Genomic DNA, 23878 nt, shown 5'->3' on the forward strand with positions numbered 1-23878 from the left:
CTAAAGTATTATAGAAACAAAGTTTTATTTTAAAAACTACAAAATGGATAGTGAAATAATGAACAACTATTCATTTAATTCGATGAACTATGCCATACATTCTTGATTTTAAATTTAGAAAATCCTGCAATATAATTAGACTTTGCTGAAAAATTCACACAAAGAAGTTAAGGAAAAAATACAGTATTTTACATTAATGTGAATAAAGGGGAGCAATTATAAGACTTTTTAATTACATCCTTTTAAAAGATCTCTAAAACCTTCCAGAGAATACTCACCCTAAATTAGATATTTATTCATAATGGTGCAAAGCCCAAAAGCTGACATAATAATCTAAATACATTAAATTATCTTGTAAAATTCAGTATATTACTTATTCTATGTGTGAAGGTGTATGCAAAGCTTAAATACCGTAAACTCCTTTGATGAATAAAGTGAGGTGACCATACTTAATCAATTTAGTGGAACTAAATGTCCATAAATTAAATATGTATATAATAATGGTAGAAGATTTAATTCAGCACAGGCATCTAATTTACTTTATTAATTAGATAATGAAGCAATGGACTTCTTTATAGTCCAAGTTCAAATTTATTGTTACACAGTAAAAAGAAATTCTTACTTGCATATCTCACCAATATAGTTGCACTGTCAGCAACTATTACAAGTAAAATTTCGGCCTTAGCTCTAGATACTTCTTTAGCAAATGGCTAATTTCACTAGTATCCTTAGTAATGCATTATGTGATGTGAGGGACAGACAGCATCCTTACCTAACTGGGAAGCCCTTCACCAGGAAGAACCAGGAGAGATGGCATAAACAGGATTGTATCTCCCCTGGACCACCAGATGGCAGCCCTCTGGGTTGCAGCAGCCTAACGGATTCCCACAGTGCACCATGGGAATTGTAGTTTTTCTAATCATCCTTACTCAGAAGTGGTCCTGGAACAAACCATCAGGACAACAGAAATACTCCCTGGTTTTATTTAAAAGGAGCTGCTTGGGGAGTTGGGAGGAGGAAGACAAAGCTTGCTGGGAGGAGCAGAGAGACAGCGACAAAGAGAGAAAATTAGACAAAGTGTTACTGTGTGCTTTATATTGTGCTTTGTACTTTTGACTGTTCATTTCTCTTCTCTTGTTCATTTTATACTTGTGTCCGAGCCTGTCTGTGTTGGGTTTGGGGAGCTGGAGCACCCCCTACAGTCCACAGTGACTACTGCATATTGAATATATTTAGCATTAATACTGCAACAAATGTTAAAATTTCAACTTGGAAAACTTCAAAATATAAATGGACAAGCTTTCAAATAGATTTGTTTAGACATGAGACTGTGACATCATAGTAACTGGATATATTTATAAACTGAATAAGCAAAACCATAAGCCATTTAGGTGTCTGTTTGCTACTCATGCAAAAAACAACTGAATTGATTTTCACAAAATTTTGCATGTACCTTGCTGTTTGTCTGAGGGGTTAAAAAGGGAAGGGGGGGGGCAACCCAAAAAACAGTGCCAATGCAAGGACTACAATTCAGTAGTCAGTCAGTAAGCAGTTAAATTCAACTACCATATTTTTTGGACCATAAGATGCACTTTTTTTTCCTCAAAAGTAGGGGGAAAATGAGGGTGCGTCTTATGGTCCAAATGCTGTCCAGCAAGGCTGTTGTAAAAGGATATTTGTTTGCCCGTGGTGTCCCATGCGCTGTCACCAACTGCTGCGTTCGCTTACTGTCGCTTACAGTACTTAGAATTTACAGTTCAGGTGCTGGAGGTGATGTCAGCCCTTCCCTCCAATGATAGCCACAGCCGCTCAATCAGCAATGCCATATGGACGGGCGCCGAGGGAACGCTCGCCCACCACTCTTGGACACACCAAACGAATCAGGTGCTGGAGGTGATGTCAGCCCTCCCCGACACTCATTGCTAGAGTCGTTCAATCAACGATGTCGTACGGACAGCAATGCCCGCCCACCACTCTCAGACACACCACACACCCTGCGTCAAATGACGTGAAAGGAGGCGGGATAGCGTCCGCCAACAGTAGGAGTCAGATGACCTCTATGGCGATGACTGAGCGAAGGAGGGAGGGGGAAGGACTTACTGTACTGGTACCTGGGAAAATAAAAAATTCTTTTCTTTCATTACTGTATTTTCCTCAGAAAAACACCAATTCTCTAACGGTACAAAATGTCAAGGACGAAAAGATTAGCATATAAAATTCCGTTTAAACTGGAGGTAGTAAAATATGCAAAAGAACATGGAAACAGAGCAGCGGAGAGACATTTTGGGCCACCTCCAACTGAAAAAATGATAAGAGAGTGGAGGAAACCAGAGGATCAGCTGCAAAAACTTGATAAAACTACCGGTAAGCAAACTTTGCGTGGGCATGCTGCAAAATGGCCACAGTTAGAAATGGACATGAAAGAATGGATCACACGTCACCGGAATATGGGCTTCTCAGTTTCTACAAAAATTATCATCTATGATGCCAAACACATTGCTGTAGAGAAAGGCATTAAGGATTTTACTGGCTCACCATCACGGTGCTACAGATTTATGAGGAGAAGCGGCCTTGCTATGCACACCAAAACTAGAATTGCACAAAAAATGCCACAAGAATATGAATTGAAGATTCTGTCTTTTCATAAATTTGTAATTAATGCTAAAAAAAATGATTTTCCAATGGACCAGATTGAGAATATGGATGAAGTCCCGCTAACCTTTGATGTGCCATCTAATAAGGCAGTTGACCTCAAAGGTGCCAAAACAATAACCGTGAAAACCTCAGGACATGAGAAAACACATTACACCAAATTGCCACGATGCTAACTTTCAAAAGGAAAACCTTTCCAAAAGATGTTACTCCACGAGGAGTTGTTGTACATGTTCATGAAAAAGGATGGATGGACGAAAACGGAATGAAAGTATGGATTGAAAAAGTGTGGTGCAAACGTCCTGGAGGGCTTCTGAAAAAATCTGCTTTATTAGTGCTTGACCAGTTCAGAGCACATATTAGCGAAAAACAACAAAAAACAGATTTAAAGAGGTGAAGACTCATCTAGCTGTAATTCCTGGGGATCTTACCAGCCAGTTGCAACCTCTCGACGTTTCAATCAACAAACCATTTAAAGTCCTTATGAGAGAAGAGTGGAACAAATGGATGGCTGCTGGGAATCATGATCTGACTCCTACTGGACGAATGAAGAGGTCCACTATCACTTAAGTTTGTGAATGGGTTAAAACATCATGGCAGTCAGTGAAGGAGGAAATCGTTGCACAATCATTCAAAAAATGTGGCATTAGCAATGTCTTAGATGGAACTGAAGATCATATCATATGTGAAGATAGCGAAGAAAGTGATATAAGTGATTGTGAGCAACTGAGCTTCATAAATTCTGAGACTAGCGATGATGAGTTTTTGGTGTTTCCACAAAACTAGAAAAGTGCTCGATCCTCTAAGTCTTTTCTCATTTGTTAATGGAAGTAATAATGGTTCTTAACACCACTGTTGAGTTTACGCTGTTAAATATTACCGTATTTTGCTATATTTTAATAAATATTTTAGTATACTGGTACTATTTGGTTCAGAATATTTTTTTCTTGTTTTCCTGCTCTAAAACCTGGGTGCGTCTTATGGTCAGGTGAGTCTTATGGTCCGAAAAATACGGTAGATGCCTATGTTTTAACTCAAAATTCTACTGCAAGAATTACTCAAACTAGGATGTATGACTTTATAAGCAGGATGAATTTAGCATGTGTTTCATTGAGATGTGGGAGGAATAGTAGAGCACCTGGAGAGAAATCCCATAGAAAAAAATGTACTGTAGAATGTGGCACCTCCACTTAGTGATCACTCTAGAATTTGTCTCCAAGGGGCAGCAGCATTAACCACTGCACAAATGGCATTTCAGAGGTCAGTCAGTCCTATACTGTATCTTACATTTGCTCTGTCATCTGCAAAGATCATCACATAAGTTAACACACACACACCCATGCATACACACATATAACCAATGCATACTGCTCCCAAATACACAATTAAATATGACATCAAAACATTAGAATAATATAAAATCTCAAAATCCCTTAATCCAGTTCAGAATCATGGGTGGCAGAGTATATCCTGACAGCATATGGGATAAATACAGTATAAAGTCCTTTATATATTTTTATTTCTTCCATTTAGATGTGTAATGGACAGCCAGGATTCTTACCTGGCTGGGACGCCTCTATAATGGAAGGACTAGGGGAAGGAGCTTGTACGGGGCAATATCTCTTCCGAGACAAAAGAGGGCACTCCCTTGGAGTGCTACAGTGCCAAGGGTATGGAGCATGGAAGCCCAACCCTGCTGGGGCCCATGGTCACAGACAGGGGGCACATGCAGAAACAGCTGAACCCTCCTCAGCAGGGCTGCCGCCACACCCAGAGGTGCAGCTGGAAGTAGATCATAGAACAACTGGAGAACTTCTGTGTGCTTTTTAAAAGGACCCAGCTGCCACACCTTGGAGAGCCAGAGTCGGGAGGAGGTGGACGAAACCTGCTGGAGGAGGACTGGAGGCGAAAGAAGGAATGGAAAGGAAAAGAAAGAAGAAAGGGACAGTGTATTGGTGCTTTATATCGTACTGTGCTGTATAGTGGGGATCAACGGAAAAGAGCTTCCCCACTTAAAATAAATGGCAACTGTAGGCGCCCAGGCTTCACACATGCTTCAAAATAATGCTGATGTCTTATATACAGTTAGTTTAAAAGTTATCTTAAATTAAATATGCCCTTTGATGGACTACCATTCCAACTGGTTTAAATTTGAAATGGTAGTAAATAATTCATGAAAAGCTTGTTAATATTTTGAGACCTGAGCTGTTCTCTCTTTGGTGCCACAGTATTTACAGTAATTCAGTACACATTTAATACATTTAATTTTTTTTATTTTTCACAAAAACAGCTAAGCTAATTTGTAATTGCTGTTTGTGCAGATCAAGCAGTAAGTCAACAACAACCTTGTTTTTATCTGAAAATACAGACCAGAAATTCATGCATACAAAACAAGGCATGACCTCATAAGGGGTAGCTTCCAAAAATGTTTCCAAAGCCTGTAAATGGCTCTATTAGCTGGTGACTTTTTTCAAACAGAAATCTAATAATAGAATGTAACTAAATTAATTTTGGTTTGCTGTCATTGTTTTCTAGCTGAAAGATCTTTTGCACTTAATAAGGTGTGGCGGAAGGGGGGATGTCCTTTAGTTTTCATTGGCAATATGTTTTATCTGCTATTTTTCCATTAAGTGTAGAATATATACATACAAATCTTGTATTTGAAAATGTATTTAGACATTTATTAGACAGTATATATATATATTACTTTACACATCTCAAGATTATCAAGCATGTTCTTTGTTTTTGTTGATCTGCTCCATAATACTTGTGATTACATATCTATTGCTTTTACTTTACTGTTAATAGGACAGTTGATTGACTTTCAATAATCAATGAGCCTTCTATAGATTATGCCTAAATCTTCTCTAAGCTAAAAACTATTATGTTTTGTTTAAAATTTCGCTTAAACCACCTAAACATGCACCTATGGTCGCTCCAAAATTCAAGCCACAGAAAATTAAAAGATGTGCATGCACAACAAGATACAATAAGTGGTACAGAAAATTCAAATGGTAGACTGGAATGCTGATTGTTGATTCTGCTTTTATCTTTTTTCTGTTGTGAAGAAGTTATTGGTCTGTATTTTTCTGTTGTGAAGAAGTTGGTGGTCTGTATCTTTTTAATTAACCAAATCCAAAGATTCAAATCAATTTGAAGAACGCTAGAATACACATGATAAAGACAGCAAAATTAAGACGGCTGTTCTAAATACAAGTGTAAAACTTTAGTTGTACTACAAAAGTAACAGTCTAGAAATATACCAAGTCTGTTGCAGTCAAAAGCCTAAACAGGTAATTGTAAAACACTCCTCTTTAGTTTGGATGGGTAGGGTGTTTTGACTAGGACCAATAAGCAGTTAGGATGTTGTATGCAGAGACAACTTTTTGCCAGTTTAATTTTAAATAGATACAGTATATTTGACATTTCTGCCCACCAATCTACACTCAATAACAACAACATTTATTTCTATTGTGCATTTTCATACAAAGGATGTAGTTCAATGTACGTCAAAACATTTCAAAGAATTACGTGTAATAACCCATAATCCATAATCAATTACCCATAATGACAAAGCTGGGCCATTCAAAAGTTATCACCACACATTCTGAGACAGTCACTCACTTGTATCCCCTATACTATATGCTTCCTAGTCTCCTGAACCTGAAATATTTATAGCTTGTAACATTGCCATATTGGTCCATATAATATGTTTATCCATCCATCCATCCATTTTCTAACCCGCTGAATCCGAACGCAGGGTCACGGGGGTCTGCTGGAGCCAATCCTAGCCAACACAGGGCACAAGGCAGGAACCAATCCTGGGCAGGGTGCCAACCCACCGCAGGACACACACAAACACACCAAGCACACACTAGGGCCAATTTAGAATCGCCAATCCACCAAACCTGCATGTCTTTGGATTGTGGGAGGAAACCGGAGCGCCCGGAGGAAACCCACAGACACTGGGAGAACATGCAAACTCCACGCAGGGAGGACCTGGGAAGCAAACCCGGATCTCCTAACTGCGAGGCAGCAGCGCCACCACTGCGCCACCGTGCCGCCCTATAATATATTTATCTGAAGTTAATTTGATTTTACATTGTGCACAACATAACACATCTAACATAGTGTGTTCAGTTTTAAAAACAGCTGCTTCATATGATTAAATTAATTGCTTGTTCATTCATGATAGCATTTTTATACTGTTGGTGTTTGCAGCTTTAGAGTATCATGCAAGTCACTCTGTCATTGTGACTTTCCCATCATGCATCAGTGTATCCACTTACTGAACCTGTTTCAGCCAGAACAAAGCTGTGGGGGGCTGGAGTGTATCTTGACAGTACTATGGGGCAAATTAAGGAATAATCCTGGATGGGAAGTTTTCCACTGTGGGGCAAACATTCACATTCAATCCACCTGGGAAAATGTGGTCAGTCACCAGCTCACCCAAATTTATGTCTTTAAACTGTGAGAGAATTAATTGCAGTCTGAGATGCAGTGGCAGCTACTGCAGGACAGAAAGATTCAGAACTTTACATTGATCTTGACCTTACATTGGTTTAAATTAAATGTAATGACAAATCATCTTTAGCCTCTCCCAGTAATGTCATGTTGAGGTAAGAGCCAAAAATGAGTTTACATTTCATCAGTTATGTCAACACAAAACAGAGCAAATGTTTAAAGTGTGTTGTTTGTTCCTGAAGAAAACTGGACTTTCATTGGTTTCAAAAAGTAAAAAAATTAAAGTAGATTACAAGAGTGGACACCAAATGGTACCGCACACTTGACTATCTAAGCTCCGCAACTAGAAGCAGTAGGAGGGTACTTATAATTGGTAAGTTAGACTCTTATGATGTGGCTAAAATAACAAAATGCAAAACAAAAGAGAAAAATCAATATACCGTACTAGGTGTGAACAGTAAATGGTGCCGCCTAGCCCCCAAACCCCAGTTTCTGCCATCAACTCTGGCTTTCAATGTAAGAGTTTTTAATCCACACAGCTCTTAACAGATAATTATGACATCCAATACACATACTTTAAATGTGCTCTCTCCTTCTTCTTCTCCTTTTCTCCTCCAGTGAGTTTTGCCCTCTTCCACCGGGCTCAGACTCCCAGAGGTATGGCTGACGGCTCCTTTTAAGATGGACTGGGGAGTAGTTCTGGTGGTATGTTGTGGTTTGTTGGAAGCACTTTCAGTTCATACAGAAACCAGGGAGATCCTCCCCAGCAGTGCCCTCTATTGTCCCCCAAGGACCCTTACAGGGTTGCACTTCTGGTCTGGACTCCAATTCCCATGCAGCCCTGTGGGTATCCAAATTAGGACTACTTATGAGGAATACTGCTACCTAATACTTTGGGGAATGAACTGCTCCTGGCTTCCTGCTCTTATTGGTCTATTCTTTCCTCTAACATCCCAGCCAGGACAGGAATTATAAAGTGTCCCAGCAGGGTAGTGTCTGCAACCTAGCCATCCTTCCATTACGGTCTCCCAGCTGGGTAAGAAATGTTCCTCCATCCTGGTGCCCATCTGTCATCCAGGATACCTACACTTCTTAACTATGAAACAGCATGAAACTCACCAACTGGTGCACAATAAGATAAAGTGGTTATGGCATAAAGAAAACCTGCACGTGTTATATATAAGGCTACATGCTAATTAGAAAACTTTATCCCAGCAGGTTTATAGAAATGGCAAATATAGCTCTGCGTATAATATGGAGCAAAGAAACCTGCTGGCTGAATTTCTTAGTGTTACAGGAAAAAAAAACCTTAGGGCTATCAGAAATCTTTTTCATTGTAGGGGAGGTGGGGATGGGTGGGAATTAACAATTTTCATTGGTAATGTGTTATACTTCAAAAAATGATATCAGGGTTATTGATCCATGCTAACAGAAAACAGTTTCTGAGGAAGTATAACACATTGATATTTATCAATGTGTCTGAAGAAATATCAATTCATATTCACGATATAGCTAATGCTAACATATAGGTATTACTGTATACTTTATCTGTTACCTAAAATATTTAAAAAGAATATACTGTATTAAAAACTTAGCTTTGCTTTGACTGTTGTGAGTTTCTGATATATATGAGAATACAGTAACACTGAAAATATAAATTATTTATTACAAGAAAAGTAATATCTGAAAGACTAATAATCAAGAGTTTTGGCAGCACTCAAAATATTGTGAAAACAAAGAAAACATTCCCTACAGAAAGCTACATTAACTTTACAAGAAAAATAAAATCATTTGATGTAGCAAACATCAGCCTATATTACATCAGGGTATTAATATCTGCAGTCTATCCGTATTTTAAAAGTGTTTAAAATTTAATATCACTCCATCAACAATATTTTTTACCATATATACAGTTCTTACCAATTGTGCACATTGTATATTATACCACCATCACTGCTTATACGCATTTTGAAAATACTCTTTCTACCATTTTTCAGTTGGTTTGCAGTACATCATTTTTCATAGTTATGAGCTTATTGTATATAAAAATAAACTATATTTATTTAAGGACCACTTTGAAATGGGACAAATTGCCTTACTTTTTTGGTTTTATCCATAGCTTTTAGTATTGAAATGTTGAGATCTTCCAGGGCAGCTAGGACATTCTCATACTCTCCAAGGTGCTGAGAAAAATATTCTACCAAAAAAAAGGAGTAAAACAAAAACAGAAATAAGGTACATGTCCCAACTTGCTTTAAACAAGAAAAGAGTAGAATCTCTTTTAAAAATATTTTAACACGCACACTTATTTGATACTTAGGGTGTTGCATGCATCACCACAAGAGTGAATGTAGGTTTCTATCTAGAGGCCAATTTCTCTGAATTAATTGTATTTAAATAGCTAGGACACAAAGGTTAGGCTTGATACAAGAACGTTCTAATTACAGACGTAATTATGTTCAAAAAAACTGATATCCCAAAAAGTCCCTGACAGAAAAGCTATGCATTGCCCTTTGAAAATCTCTGTGTGTAATACTGAGCTCGCTAAATCTTTTGATTTGGATTTGAGTTTTTACTGTAAAAAAATAGAAAATACAAATATTTTAATGTAATGTCATAAAAATATTTCTAATTCATTATCATTTTTGATAACACATCTTATGCAGTATGTGTCACTATCCTGAAATAACTACTAGAAGTTGATTAAGACACTTTCAAAATGTTAAGCTAGGCCTCAACAGACAAAATGAACAGTTAACAGAAGTTAAAAGTGCTTGATTTATCCTTCACAGTAGCTCTTCAGGAATTCTGGAGGAAATTTGCATAGCTTAGTTATGTACATTTTGTATCTTTGTAGAAATAGCAAACTTTGTTGGAAGCCACCATCTTGGCAGGGAAGACATTCAAACAACATCAGCATATTCTCCTGGCAAATTATGTTGTTTTTTTTTTAAATTTTGGTCAATGTCATCTTACAAAACTCAAGGGAGCAACAGAATCAGTAGCTCCTTCTACAGTTGATTTTAAAATTATTTTTCTTATGTCAAGGAGAAATAAAACATAACTAGAAATATTAAAATAGTAATTGGAAAATATAACCTTTTATTTTTTAAGCAGAGGTAGAAACAGAAATAAATAGGTTAAATCAAAAACCAAAGTAGAGGGTGTCATTGCTACCATTCAAAGAAGAAAGTTGGATTGGGCAGGGCATATAAACCAGAAGAACAGACGGTACGTGAACTACAAAAGTTCCAAGAGATAAGAAGAGGCCAAGGAGGCAGTCAAATTAAAGATAGCTGCCTGAGATATGAAATTCTGCAGAAACAACCTGGATGCACAAGTCCAAAAATCATCCTTTGCTGGAAAAGATGAGCAAGGCCAGACAGCTGATGGCTGCAAATGACGATGATAATGATGATGAACTTTTTTGCATTTTTTTTTATGTGTACATCAACACTGCATTCTGAGTAAAGAGGAAGATAGTTTTTTTAGTCAAAATTTGGGTTTGCTTTCTAAAACATTAACATATTTATGTTGACACCAATAAATGTACATTTTCATATTGTGTTGGTGGCCACTTTACTGCCTTAGTGAGTTTGTTTCTTTTTTATTCTTCTTTAAAAACTGTTATTGATTGGGGTTTAAGAAAAATATTTTTCTCATTTTTTAATTTTACTTAAATGTTCTCAACCATTTTAAAAGTTTATATCAGATTTTTGTCAATATGCACAAGAATTTTAATTTTCAAATAAAATACAGTTGATTTATTTTTCAACATTAAATTACCACTTGTTTCCTCAGTGATTGCTGATAATGGTCAGAAATTACAAGGTGTGAATGGAAACTTGGTTATGTTTTTCTTCTATTTTTCCTTTCTTTCTTGTGAGTGGTGATTTAAGTTGACAACTTACCTTATGGAACAGGTTTATATAGAAACATTAGCATTTTTTACTTAACCAGTCCCCAGCAATTTCTGTAGAATTTTCAAGCACTCCTAGGTAAATGGTCAAGTGTCTCATCGGTTTGTCCTGGAGTATTCTCCCACAAGACTATATTTGGTAAACATTTGGTTGAAGTTCCCTATCAAAAATTCTTACTATATGCCCAAACTATTCCAAAAGTAATCCAAATAAGTAACTGCTCTATTCTAAAATCCTCTCTTATTTCTGAGCTCCTGACATTTCACTTTATAATCACTTTCCTTCAGTTACTATCCATTACTTGTGACCTTAGGTATAGAATAAAACATAAATCAAAATATTCATTCAATATACAGTATTAGCTTTCACCTTACCACCTCTCAAATCCTGATCTACTGTCCAAGTTTTCCACTCAGTAGATTTTTCTAAATTTCTGGATGGATGTCATACACCTCAGTAGCCTTTACTACTACTACTACTACTATTCATATATGACTACAGAATATACTGAAATATTATACTGAATTATTAATACTTTTAGATCTTCAGGATTGTGCCACTGCATACTCTTTATTACACTGTGTTGTCTTTCAGATCTTGTTTTTGTTTAATTTTTTTTAAAAATGTAACTCTTTAAGACCTTAAAAGAATTATTCTGCTTCTGCTCCTGCCTTCTAATGAGCTTCAACTGTCTGACTTATTTCATTTCTGTGCTGCAGCCTTTAAACTTCCATTCATCAACAAACAGAAGCAGATCCCTACTTCAGAAGCATGTGTAATGTTAGTGATGTTTATTTTAGTTGTGCCAGCCACCATGTAGCATCACACCATTCTATATTCAGTACAAACCTTCCAGTGTGACAGGACATACAGACTGTCAAATAGCTGCTGCATTTAATGCATATTGAATAAAACAATGTAACATCCATCAGTTTTACTAACCTGCTTATCCAAGGCAGGTTTGCAGAGATGCTATACCAGCATACACTGGGTGTAAGGCAGGGACAACCCCTGGACAGGGCACCAATCCATAACAGGGCTACACACCAGGGCCAATCTATCAATGCCAATTCACTTAACCTGTATGTCTATGGACTGTGGGAGGAAGCTAGAACACCTGGAGGAAACCTACAGTATCTGAACATGCAAACTCTTTCTAGGGAGCACTGGGAACACGAAACCCAAGTCTCCTTGTTGTGAGGCAGCACTGTTACCACTGCACCACTGTGCTGTCCCTGATTCAGGTCATGTTTATTACAATTACACATCAACTGATAAGGGGAAAAAAATTAAAATGAATAAATTTAGTCCCTCATGTTACTCTTTGACTGCTTGCTTTTATTCATAGCACTGAACTACTGCCCTCAAAGTTGGGTTCTATCTATCAACTGCTCACAAATGCATTTTTTAGACAGATATAGAGCTAAGTGTAGTCTAAACATTGTGTCTCCTAGTTAGGAGTGCGCAGGTAGGCAATTTTTCATATTCAAATAACTAACAAAAAAACTGATCACCTGATCATAAACGGTTATTCCATATAAACCACAACATTATTGCATCATCTCTCTGCCAAGAGTAGCCTAAAGAAGAGGTAGATATACAAGGTACTTTTTTTAAATTAAACAAATTTTCAATTTTCTATATTTGAGCACTTCACTGCAAATTACACTTTAAGAATAAATAATTAAAAAGCTAAAAGTTTCACCTGTTTATAAGAATAAATAATACCAAAAGTAGAATCAGACGTTTAGAAAAACCTAAGGCATACAGTATGTATGTTCATGACAAAGCCAAGAGTGAAGAAACGGAAGGCATCGCTGAAGCAAAGCACTGGGGTAATTGTGTTTTAGGTATGCTCACAATTTTGTTATATTTGACAATTTAATTATCATCTTTTTTGGGGCAATGCTGCCAAATATCCCCTTTTTCTGTCTCTCCTTTAATTTTTGGTTTGAAACTGAAATGATTCTAAATGGCAGAAGCTTGTGATGATTTGGGTTCGGCTCCACACTCCCCTTGCTGTTTGGAAGCCCTTGAACCCAAAACCGTCGGTAATGTCACCGATGAGCTAGTCAGTGAAGGCAACAATTGAGCAAGGGGATGGTAAAAAGTGAAAAAGTGCTTTTATTAAAAACCAAATCAAAAACAAACAAAAATGTTCAAAGTGTCCAAATAAAGTGTAGTGCTTCAAAAGTTTAATAAATAATCCTTAAAAGATATCGTGAAGGTTAAAATCAATAAATAGAAAAATCCTCTAAAAACAACGAGGTAAAATAGTACAGGAAGTAATATGTTAAAACCAAAAGCCCGGTGTCTTCTGCTTCCATGGCGGCTCCCCTGCTACGCCCATCTGGTCTGCTCTACAGGAGAGTTGCCTACCTGCAGGATCAGCTGCCCTTCAATCAGGTCCGGTAGCCCTTCGACCCTTGGCTTCGTCAGGCTCCCAACCGGACCAAGACTTGGATAATTTCCCAGCGGCCAAGGCGCTCACGCTGGGACTACACCAGCCCAAAGCCTTCTCGACTCCCGCTCCTTCTACGGTCAAGTCGACTCCTCCACTGATCACTTCAGCTACTTAGTCGCTCAGCTGGAGCGACCGCTCTCTCAGCCCCACTGAGTGTCGGCCAAACACTCCCCTCGTGGGCTCGCCTCCCAGCTGCCTGCTTTCTCCCTCGCTCGCTCTTCCGTACCGGCGCTCTCTCTCTTACTTCCTGCTCTCTTTAGCAACCTCTGTCTTTTTCTCTCACTCCTTCCGTTTTGTTCTTTTTTTCATCTTTTTCTCCCCTTTACCCTCTCAACTGACTCTTGCTTCTTTTATACAGTGAGGGGCCATAGCAGCTGCAGCACATTGGCCATGGGAACAATCACAGATGTGTGCACTCGGTTAGAAACGCCCACACCGCAGATCGCCCCGTGGCTTGCTATGGCTCATTGCCCCCTCGCTAAGCCATCGCGAGAGCGGTGATTATTTATTTAAAAAAATGGCCTTTACTAAACGAGCTGTGGACCCATAACACCACAAAGCTATATTTGGCTTTGAAATAATACGACTATTCAATGTCACTACTTTTATTATTGTTACTTAGGATCACTATATCTTTCCCCAAGGCACTGCATCTGTAACTACGGCAGAACCTGTCCAGTCATTACTTGGAAGCATCAAAGTAGTATTAGTGAAAACTATGAGTTGTTTAATGTACGAGTGTTTGATACACATATATTGTTTATATCCCTGCTCATTCCCGAAAGTCGTTATAATTGCTACAGCTCAATTACATTATACCAATGTCGGGGCTCTGATTAATTGTGCAAATTTTGTATTTAAAAAAAAAAAAAAACTGCCATCAGTATCACAGATTTTACACAAGTAAGTGGCATGTCACCACAGTGAGGTGGTTAATCATAAACCAGAACAGGCCTAACCCTACTTTAAACTTCTGTTCTGTTTTTTGTTAATTTTGTACTTACTCTGTAATCACTCATATTTGCATATTATGCATTTTTTTCTTCAACTGTGATATCCCGTGTAGTGGGAAGTGGCCCCAGCCTACACTCTGGACATCTGATAGTTCATGAACCGAACGGGATCAAATGGAGAGATGAGACACAGACAAAAATTGAAGGGTGAACGTGCAAATTTATTTACAAGAGTGCTGTACACAAAAAAATGTAGTAGTGTCAGGTGAGCTTTGAGACACAGTCCTTTAACCCTGACTCTTCAAAAAGAAATAAAAACAAACAAAAAGAAAAAATATGGTGTACAGTATTTACAAAAAACAGTGCACTCCTACAAAAACTACACACACACGCTCCAATAATGAAGGTTGTCTTCTTTTATCCCTGGTTCAAGACGTTCCTCCAGCAGAAAAGAAATATGCACAAAACAAGTGTGTGTATATACAAAAATAAAACAATTGCACCAAACCCAAAATCAAAAACTATCCTAGCACCAAATAAGTATATATACCTCCACCAAAAATAATCACTAGAAGATATATAACTATATACAAAAAGAATATATACAAAAGAATATATGCAAAAGCCGCCAAAATTACAACTGCTCCTACAAATAGCTCAGCAGCGTTTATTCCTACCTCGCTCTTAAGTCCACTAACGACCCCTGTTGGCCGGTAACTCTTTAAATATAACCGGCAAGACTGTCCAGCCAATCTGCCAACACGTCTACTTCATGCACCTATCCCGGTAGACTGCAGCGCATTCACGCCACACGCCGCGACACGCCCCGAGCAACTATGTATTTAAAACCAAACTCCTGCGGGTCGCTAGCAGCGTATAAGCCCTCCGGTACAGCCAACGGCTATGCTCAGCTCAAGCACGACCGTGGTTGACTCACCAGTAAGTAAAATCATTTCACTAACATTATGGGATCCCCATCTCTGACTCAATCAATTAAATGCCGGCTTTCTCTTTTAGGCGCGCCGCACTTTAAACCGCCTGCACTAAGCAGGCTGCGAGGACACCGGAGTGTAAAAATGAACACATGCGGTGGAGCCCGTACTGGCCATTATACCGGCCCCACGTGCGTCCAACACCCCGCGCCTCACAGCGCTCACCCGCTAGACGGCCCGCGTTCCAGCGACAGCCCTGAACACACCAACGGTAAGTGCACTTTCTTATAGTGATATACATGCTGCTACTTACTTAAATTTGGTAAGACGCGAACCGCGCATTACCACAAGCTGCTTTAATAATGATGATAACAGTGATGAGGAAGCGCTGTTAGCATACTGTTTCATTTGCAAAAGACAAAAGCCTTATAGTGAATCCAGTTTTTATCACACACATATATATACAGTAAATAATAGCCATGTAAGCTCATACTGTAAAAAACCTGGGGTCCTAGAAACTATTGAAATCATCAGAAAAAAACTGAAATGTAGAGATGTCAGGTAATCGAAAGGAACTACTTTGGGCATTTCTCTCCTAGGAGGATTTGTTTTGCCGACATGCTCACCTCGCTTATGTATTAGCGGTGAGAGGAAAAGTAAAAGGAATACCATTTTGGTCTTTCTTCTGAGGTTTTGTTTTGCTGACGTGCATGCCTTGCATGTGTTATTAGCGGCTAAGCAAGTTATCTGTTTCCTCAGAGGCGGAGCCCTTACCCCGACTCCACCTCTCACTTCCAGGCCGGACAGACACACACACTTTCATGCATAGACGTTTATATAGAAGGTAAATATCTCTCTATTATAAAAAAAATCTTGGAAGGGAGACCAAGGAGACGAGACATGATCTTCTCAGAAAACACTTAACAGACCCACGAGACAAAAGAGATTGCCATGGAGCGTCTCACGGGGACCTTAAACATGAGACTTGGTGCCAAGAGATTGTCCCAGGACCGTCTCACGGGGACGTGGAACATGAGATTCTTGCAAGTCACGCACTACTTACAACCATTTACAAATAAGACCACAGTCATCAAATTTCTCAGTCGTGTAAAGGCTTTTAGCAGACACAGATCCTCTCCTCTCAGTTCATATAAAGCATATAAGGACAGTACATTTTAGATGAAACGTCAACAACTAAGAAGAAAGAGCAGCACGAAGAAAAGAGACCCAAAGTGCAGATAAGAGATTATATAAAAGTAAATTCGAAAGGCTCAAAAAAAAATGATGGCGCGATACACATGCAGAGAAAACTAAAGAATATGAAAGCAGTAGAATTTGAAAGTATCAAAAAAAGATGGTAAAGATCGCATTAGCGCAAACAACTGGAAATTACTCGAAAAAAGGGAAAATAATCATCACGGACCAGGTGTAATTGAAAAAATAGCAGGACAAAGCGAGGTCAGCAATAAAAGACAGAGTAAAACGTCATAATGAGGTTCAAAAACAAGGGGGGAAACACATGTAGAGCTGGTTAGAGATAATGAAAACAGTGGAATGCAAAAGACACAAAAAAAATATAGGTGCTATACACATGCAGAGCAAGTTACAGAATATAAAAGCAGAAAACTTCGAAAGTACAGTATAAAAAAAAAAGATAGTAAAGATCGCATTAGCACTAACAAAGCGAAATTATTACTCAGTGAAATAACGGAAAGGCGAATAGAGATCGAATATATGGACATAGGTGATATGTCAGAAGTATGGAAATATTGTAAGGCTTTGAAGTTTAAGTCAGAGACTTGTAAATCGTCTAATTCATGTTGCCATCAGGGAAAAGTAGTGTTTCTACACAATGAGGAAGCATATCCGCAAAAATTAAAAAATTTGATGTTTGGGGAAAGTGAAATCCACAAACAGTCAGTCAGTCAGTCATTTCACAACCCGCTATATCCAAACACTGGGTCACGGGGGTGTGCTGGAGCTAATCCCACCCAGCACAGGGCGCAAGTCAGGAACAAACCTCGGACAGGGCACCAACATACATGTTTACAATAATATTTTCACCTTCACATCATTCTATGTCTCCCGGCTGGCCTGGGAATGCCTTGGGATTCTCCCGGAAGAGCTGGAAGAAGTGGCCGGGGAGAGGGAAGTCTGGGCCTCTCTGCTTAAGCTGCTGCCCCCATGACCCGACCTCGGATAAGAGGAAGAGGATGGATGGATGGATGGATCATTCAATGTTCAGAATGTAGATTTACACAATAATGGGACATACACTATGAGAATCTGCGGTCCCGCAACAATTAAAGCAAAGACAAGTTTAATTTTGAAGAAACCACAATTCGGTCAGGCATATATTTATGATCACGGAGAAGCGATGCAAATTTTAAAAGGCGAAAAGAAAGGTAATGTAGTATATATTCCGTGAATAACATTACACACCAAAGGAGACTTTGATATGCCATTCATATTAAAATGTTTACAGTTTCCCATGAGAATAGCTCTTGCTATGACAATTAACAAATCACAGGGACAAACATTTGAAAAAGTTGGATTATTTATTAGAGTAAAAGAAATTATATTCACGTACGGGCAGTTATACTTTGCGTTGTCACAATGTAAGTCCAAAAACAGAATCAAAATTCAATGCGATCTTGAAGAAAAGGTAATTCCAGATGTTGTTTTTACTGAAGCTTTAAAGTAAAAGTGCACATAATGAAATTGAAACAATTCCAAAGAAAAAAACGAGCTTTAAAATTGTCTATTGTATTAACCAAACACGATGGTTGGCGGAGCCCCCTAGTATATATATAAAATAAATGGGTGGCAACAAAACATTTTCTGGCCTCTGGCAAGACAAGAATGCATGGCACTGTTTAATATATTTGAGCAATCACAAGCAATTTTGTCTGGAAAAGGACATGCAAACGGGTCCTCCCTGCGTGGAGTTTGCATGTTCTCCCCGTGTCTGCGTGGGTTTCCTCCAGGCACTCCGGTTTCCTCCCACAATCCAAAGACATGCAGGTTAGGTGGATTGGCGATTCTAAATTGGCCCTAGTGTGTGCTTGGTGTGTGGGTGTGTTTGTGTGTGTCCTGCGGTGGGTTGGCACCCTGCCCAGGATTGGATCCTGCCTTGTGCCCTGTGTTGGCTGGGATTGGCTCCAGCAGACCCCCGTGACCCTGTATTCGGATTCAGCGGGTTGGAAAATGGATGGATGGATGGACATGCAAAGTGTAGTCTTCTCTGCTTTTTCTCTGAATATACCACGATGAAGGCAGAAAGAATCCACAAATTGCCATTTTGAAGAAATGTATTGTCAAGTGCAGCTTGTCACATTCATTTGAAAATGGTGGTTTTAACATGCATCTTTAAAACAAAAATGTATAAGTCATAAGCACGTAAAGTTTTACATGTGCTTACCAGGCAAAGAAAAAAAAGGGAAGATTATATAGGTGTTCATAAGGAAGAGGAGGGGTGGGAGATGATATATATCAAGGTGTCTTTACCTAATTAATGTTAATATAGAACTTTTCTTAGTATTGGGTGCAGAATGATGTTCAACATGTTTTGCAGATTATCATCATGATTTGTCAGATGTATTAAAATTAAAAAAAATAAAAATGCAAACACAGCATTAATATATTTTTCCTAGTGCATTATTCCTCATGCTGAATCATAAGTATTTTTAATATAAATAAAAACAAATTTGAATTTTTGGCTTATTTTATAACCAATAAAAATATAAATAGAGAGGACACTGACGCATGCATGTCACTGCTGCTCCTCCCTGTTAACAACACTTTTTGTTAAAATTTGCACTTCTTACACTTCTTTCATTTTTTTATATTTATATATATATATATATATATATATATATATATATATACCCCTCCTCAAATCGCCACCTTATCGTGGTGGAGGGGTTTGCGTGTCCCAATGATCCTAGGAGCTCTGTTGTCCGCCCAGGTAGGGCCACCCAAGGCAAACTGGTCCTAGGTAAGAGATGAGACAGATTAGAGCGGTTCACCAAACCTTCTATGATGAATGAAAACTTTGGACGGCGTTTTCCCTCGTCCCGACGCAGGTCACCGGGGCCCCCCTCTGGAGACAGGCATGGAGGTGGGGCTGAATGGCGAGCACCTGGTGGCTGGGCCTGCACCCATGGGGCTCGGCCGGGCACAGCCCGAAGAGGCAACGTGGGTCCCCCTTCCCATGGGCTCACCACCTATGGGAGGGGCCAAGGAGGTCGGGTGGCGGTCAGATCCACGGCTACAGAAGCGCTGACTCTTGGGACGTGGAATGTCACCTCTCTGAAGGGGAAAGAGCCTGAGCTAGTGCGCGAGTTCGAGAGGTTCCGGCTAGATATAGTTGGGCTCACCTCGACACACAGCTTGGAGTCTGGAACCAATCTCCTTGAGAGGGGCTGGACTCTCTACCACTCTGGAGTTGCCCCCGGTGAGAGGCGCTGAGCGTGTGTGGGCATACTTATTGCTCCCCGATTTGGAGCCTGTTCATTAGGGTTTACCCCGGTGGACGAGAGGGTAGCCTCCCTCCGCCTTCAGGTGGGGGGATGGGTCCTAACTGTTGTTTGCACATATGCGCCAAACAGCAGTTTGGAGTGCCAACCCTTTTTGGAGTCCCTGGAGGGGGTGCTAGAGGGCATACCTTCTGGGGACTCCCTCATTCTGCTGGGAGACTTCAATGCTCATGTGGGCAATGACAGTGATTGGGAGGAATGGTCCCCCTGATCTGAACCTGAGCGGTGTTTTGTTATTGGATTGTCAATAACGAACACCATTTTCAAGCATAGGGGTGTTCATATGTGCACCTGGCACCAGGACATCCTAGGCCTCAGTTCGATGATCGACGGTCGTGGTCGTGTCGTCGGACCTGCGGCCACATGTCTTGGACACTCGGGTGAAGAGAGGGGCGAAGCAATCAATTGATCAACACCTGGTGGTGAGTTGGCTTCGATGGTGGGGGAGGATGCCGGTCAGGCCCGGTGGGCCCAAACGTATTGTGATGGTCTGCTGAGAACGTCTGGCAGAGTCCCCTGTCAAAAGTAGCTTCAACTCCCACCTCCAGTAGACCTTCGACCATGTCCCAAGGGAGGTGGGGGACATTGAGTCCGAATGGGCAATGTTCCGTGCCTCTATTGTTGAGGTGGCTGACCGGAACTGTGGCCGTAAGGTGGTCGGTGCCTGTCGTGGTGGCAATCCACGAACCCGTTGGTGGACACCAGCGGTAATGGATGCCGTCAAGCTGAAGAAGGAGTCCTACCTGACCCTTTTGTCCTGTGGGACTCTGGAAGCAGCTGATAGGTACTGTCAGGCCAAGCGGAATGCGGCTTCGGTCGTTGCTGAGGCAAAAACTCGGGCATGGGAGGAGTTTGGGGAGGCCATGGAGAACAACTTTCGGATTGCTTTGAGGATATTCTGGTCCACCATCCGGTGTCTCAGGAGGGGGAAGCAGTGCAGTGTCAACATCGCATATGGTGGGGATGTTGCGCTGCTGACCTTGACTCGAGACGTTGTGGGTCGGTGGGGGGAGTACTTCAAAGACTTCCTCAATCCCATTAACATGTCTTCCAATGAGGAAGAAGAGCCTGGGCACTCGGAGGTGGGCTCCCCCATCTCTGGGACTGAGGTCAGCAAGGTGGTCAAAAAACTCCTTGGTGGCAGGGCCCCAGGGGTGGATGAGATACGCCCGGAGTTCCTCAAGGCTCTGGATGTTGTAGGACTGTCTTGGTTGACACGCCTCTGCAATATCGCATGGACATCAGGGACAATGCCTCTGGATTGGCAGACCGAGGTGGTGGTCCCTCCATTTAAGAAGGGGGGCCGGAGGGTGTGTTCCAACTGCAGAGGGATCACACTCCTCAGCCTCCCTGGAAAAGTCTATTCGGGGGTTCTGGAGAGGAGGGTCCATCAGGCAGTCGAGCCTCGGATTCAGCAGGAACAGTGTCATTTTAGTCCTGGCCCTTAGCAGGGTCCTGGAGGGTGCATGGGAGTTTGCCCAACCAGTCTACATGTGTTTTGTGGACTTGGAAATGGCATTCAACCGTGTCCCTGCCCCCCAGGTGGAGGAATTCAAGTATCTCGGGGTCTTGTTCACGAGTGAGGGAAGAATGGAGCATGAGATCGACAGGCGGATCAGTGCAGCATCCACAGTGGTGTGGGCTCTACATCGGTCTGTCGTAGTAAAAAAGGAGCTGAGCTGTAAGGCAAAGCTCTCAATTTACCAGTCGATCTACGTTCCTGCCCTCACCTATGGTCATGAGCTGTGGGTAGTGACCGAAAGAACGAGATCACGAATACAAGCGGCTGAAATGAGTTTCCTCCACAGGGTCTCTGAGCTTTCCCTTAAAGATAAGGTGAGAAGCTCAGAGCCGCTGCTCCTCCGCATCGAGAGGAGTCAGATGAGGTGGCTCGGGCATCTGATCAGGATGCCTCCTGGACGCTTCCCTGGTGAGGTGTTTCCGGCATGTCTAACCAGGAGGAGGCCCCGGGGAAGACCCAGGACATCCTGGAGGCACTATGTCTCTCAGCTGGCCTGGGAACGCCTCGGGATTCCCCCGGAAGAGCTAGAAGAAGTGGACGGGGAGAGGGAAGTCTGAGTATCTCTGCTCAAGTTGCTGCCTCCGCGACCCGATCTCAGATAAGCAGAAGAGGATGGATGGATGGATGGATGGATCTATATATATAGTTCATGGATGCATCTGACTCAAACTTGACTGATTTGAAATTATTTTTATAGGCTTTATGGATTTGCCTTGACTGAGTTTGCAGCCTTGGGGACAAATTAATCTTTCTGCGGTTTCATGAGACAAGTTTTATGAACATTTCCTTGCACCATGGTGATCTAGGAGCTGGGGATGGTCTGTCTTCTTGATTATAATGTATATACTGGATTGCTCTTGATTACTTCTATATGTGCTTATTGACTAACAAATGATCTGATGCTCACCTGGCTTGCAGCCCTGGGGAGATCACATCTGTAATACCCAACATTATATGTACTGTATGTGGATGTATACTGGAACTTCCAAATTCAAGTCATCTTGTGCATCTTATAATATCTCCTACTATGCTTCTTCTGCTGCTTGCTATTGCTGCTCATCACCCCACCCGTCTCACCTTTCCTGCTGTGCTGCTACTATTAGATAAGTATTGCTCTTTACTATGCTAAAATACTCTCGTGACAAACTCCTTCATATCAAACAGTTTGTGCAGAGAAAATGGTCAGACTTGAATGTCATAAAAGACATGGATATTGTGTGGCACCCGAAATATTTACATTGTAGGTCAGGTCGCTGCCACCGCCGGGCTGTGAATGAAAACTTCAACAGCAGCATTTGTTCAGGAATACGCCATACTATTCATAGCTTTGGAAATAGGAGTGTCAGTGTTCCAAATTTGGAATTTGTTAAAATAAACCCTAATTATGGATCTGTCCACAATGATCCCTCATCAGCTAATACTACATTGTTTAACTCAAGATCTCTCATTGGAAAAATGCTGGTGCTATCAGAATTCATTACTGACTCCAACCTTAACATGCTATTCCTAACTGAAAACTGACAAAAACCAAAACAATTTTACATTTCTCATGGAGGCATCCAGGTACATTTACCTTGCAAATCTTCACAGCTCAAGACAAGTTATAGGAGTCACAGTCATTTTTAGAGTAGAACTAAACATCAACAAAATTCCAGCTGACTGCCCATTCTCTTCTGAGTATCTGGCTCTTAACCTAATAACAAAATCATGTCCTGTTTTACTCATTGTTCTCTGGCGTCCACCAAAATACAATGCTTCTTTTTTACCTGATCTGACTGAATTATCAACCCATTTAAGTTCCCTTTCGCAGAGAGTCATTCTTCCTGGCGATTTCAAAATCCATACTGATATAACTACATGTAAGCTGAAAAAGTCCTATCCTTACTGGACTGTTTGACTTGGTGCAACTTGTTGATTTTCCTACTCACTCTGGTAGTCATATATTGGACCACATCTGACTCACAACAGTTATAGCAGTGATTTGGGAGTCTATGATCATACCAGCAGTACCAGTCTCATTACCTCTTCCTTCTCTTACCTGTAAATGTCAAATTTTCAGAATCTTTCAAAAACCTTAAAGATATCTGTCCTTCTATCCCAGCTAGTTCCATTTCTGATCTTTTACTGTCTTCACCTATTCCATCAACACTAAATAATCTTGTAGACCACTATAACACAGCCCTTCTTTCAGCAATAGGTAAAACAGCTCCTTTAAAGTATAAGTAGGTTTCCTTTAAGTGCTCGGCTCCATGGTACAATTCAGAGTTACAGTCTATGAAAGCAGCTGGCCGACACCCTGAGAGAATGTCACGTAAGACTGGCCTCACTGGGCACATCCAATCTTTCTCTGATCGTCTAAGGGCTTACAGGGATGCACTAACAGGAGAGAACACATGATAACCCAAGAGTTTTGTTCTCTGTAGTTAATAAACT

General features: G+C 40.5%; 1 protein-coding gene across 2 annotated transcripts in view; it reads right to left on the reverse strand.

Annotated features, from left to right (window-relative positions):
- Window positions 1-23878, reverse strand: part of necab1 (N-terminal EF-hand calcium binding protein 1) — a 524092-nt gene that overhangs the window by 254554 nt on the left and 245660 nt on the right. For both annotated transcript variants that reach the window (XM_039737164.1, XM_039737163.1), the window contains exon 5: window positions 9216-9313. In XM_039737164.1, the coding sequence (XP_039593098.1) occupies window positions 9216-9313 (98 nt within the window). The remainder of the gene's footprint in view (window positions 1-9215; window positions 9314-23878) is intronic.

The sequence above is a fragment of the Polypterus senegalus genome, chromosome 15 (assembly GCF_016835505.1).
Source record: "Polypterus senegalus isolate Bchr_013 chromosome 15, ASM1683550v1, whole genome shotgun sequence".
In the NCBI taxonomy this organism is placed as follows: domain Eukaryota; kingdom Metazoa; phylum Chordata; class Cladistia; order Polypteriformes; family Polypteridae; genus Polypterus; species Polypterus senegalus.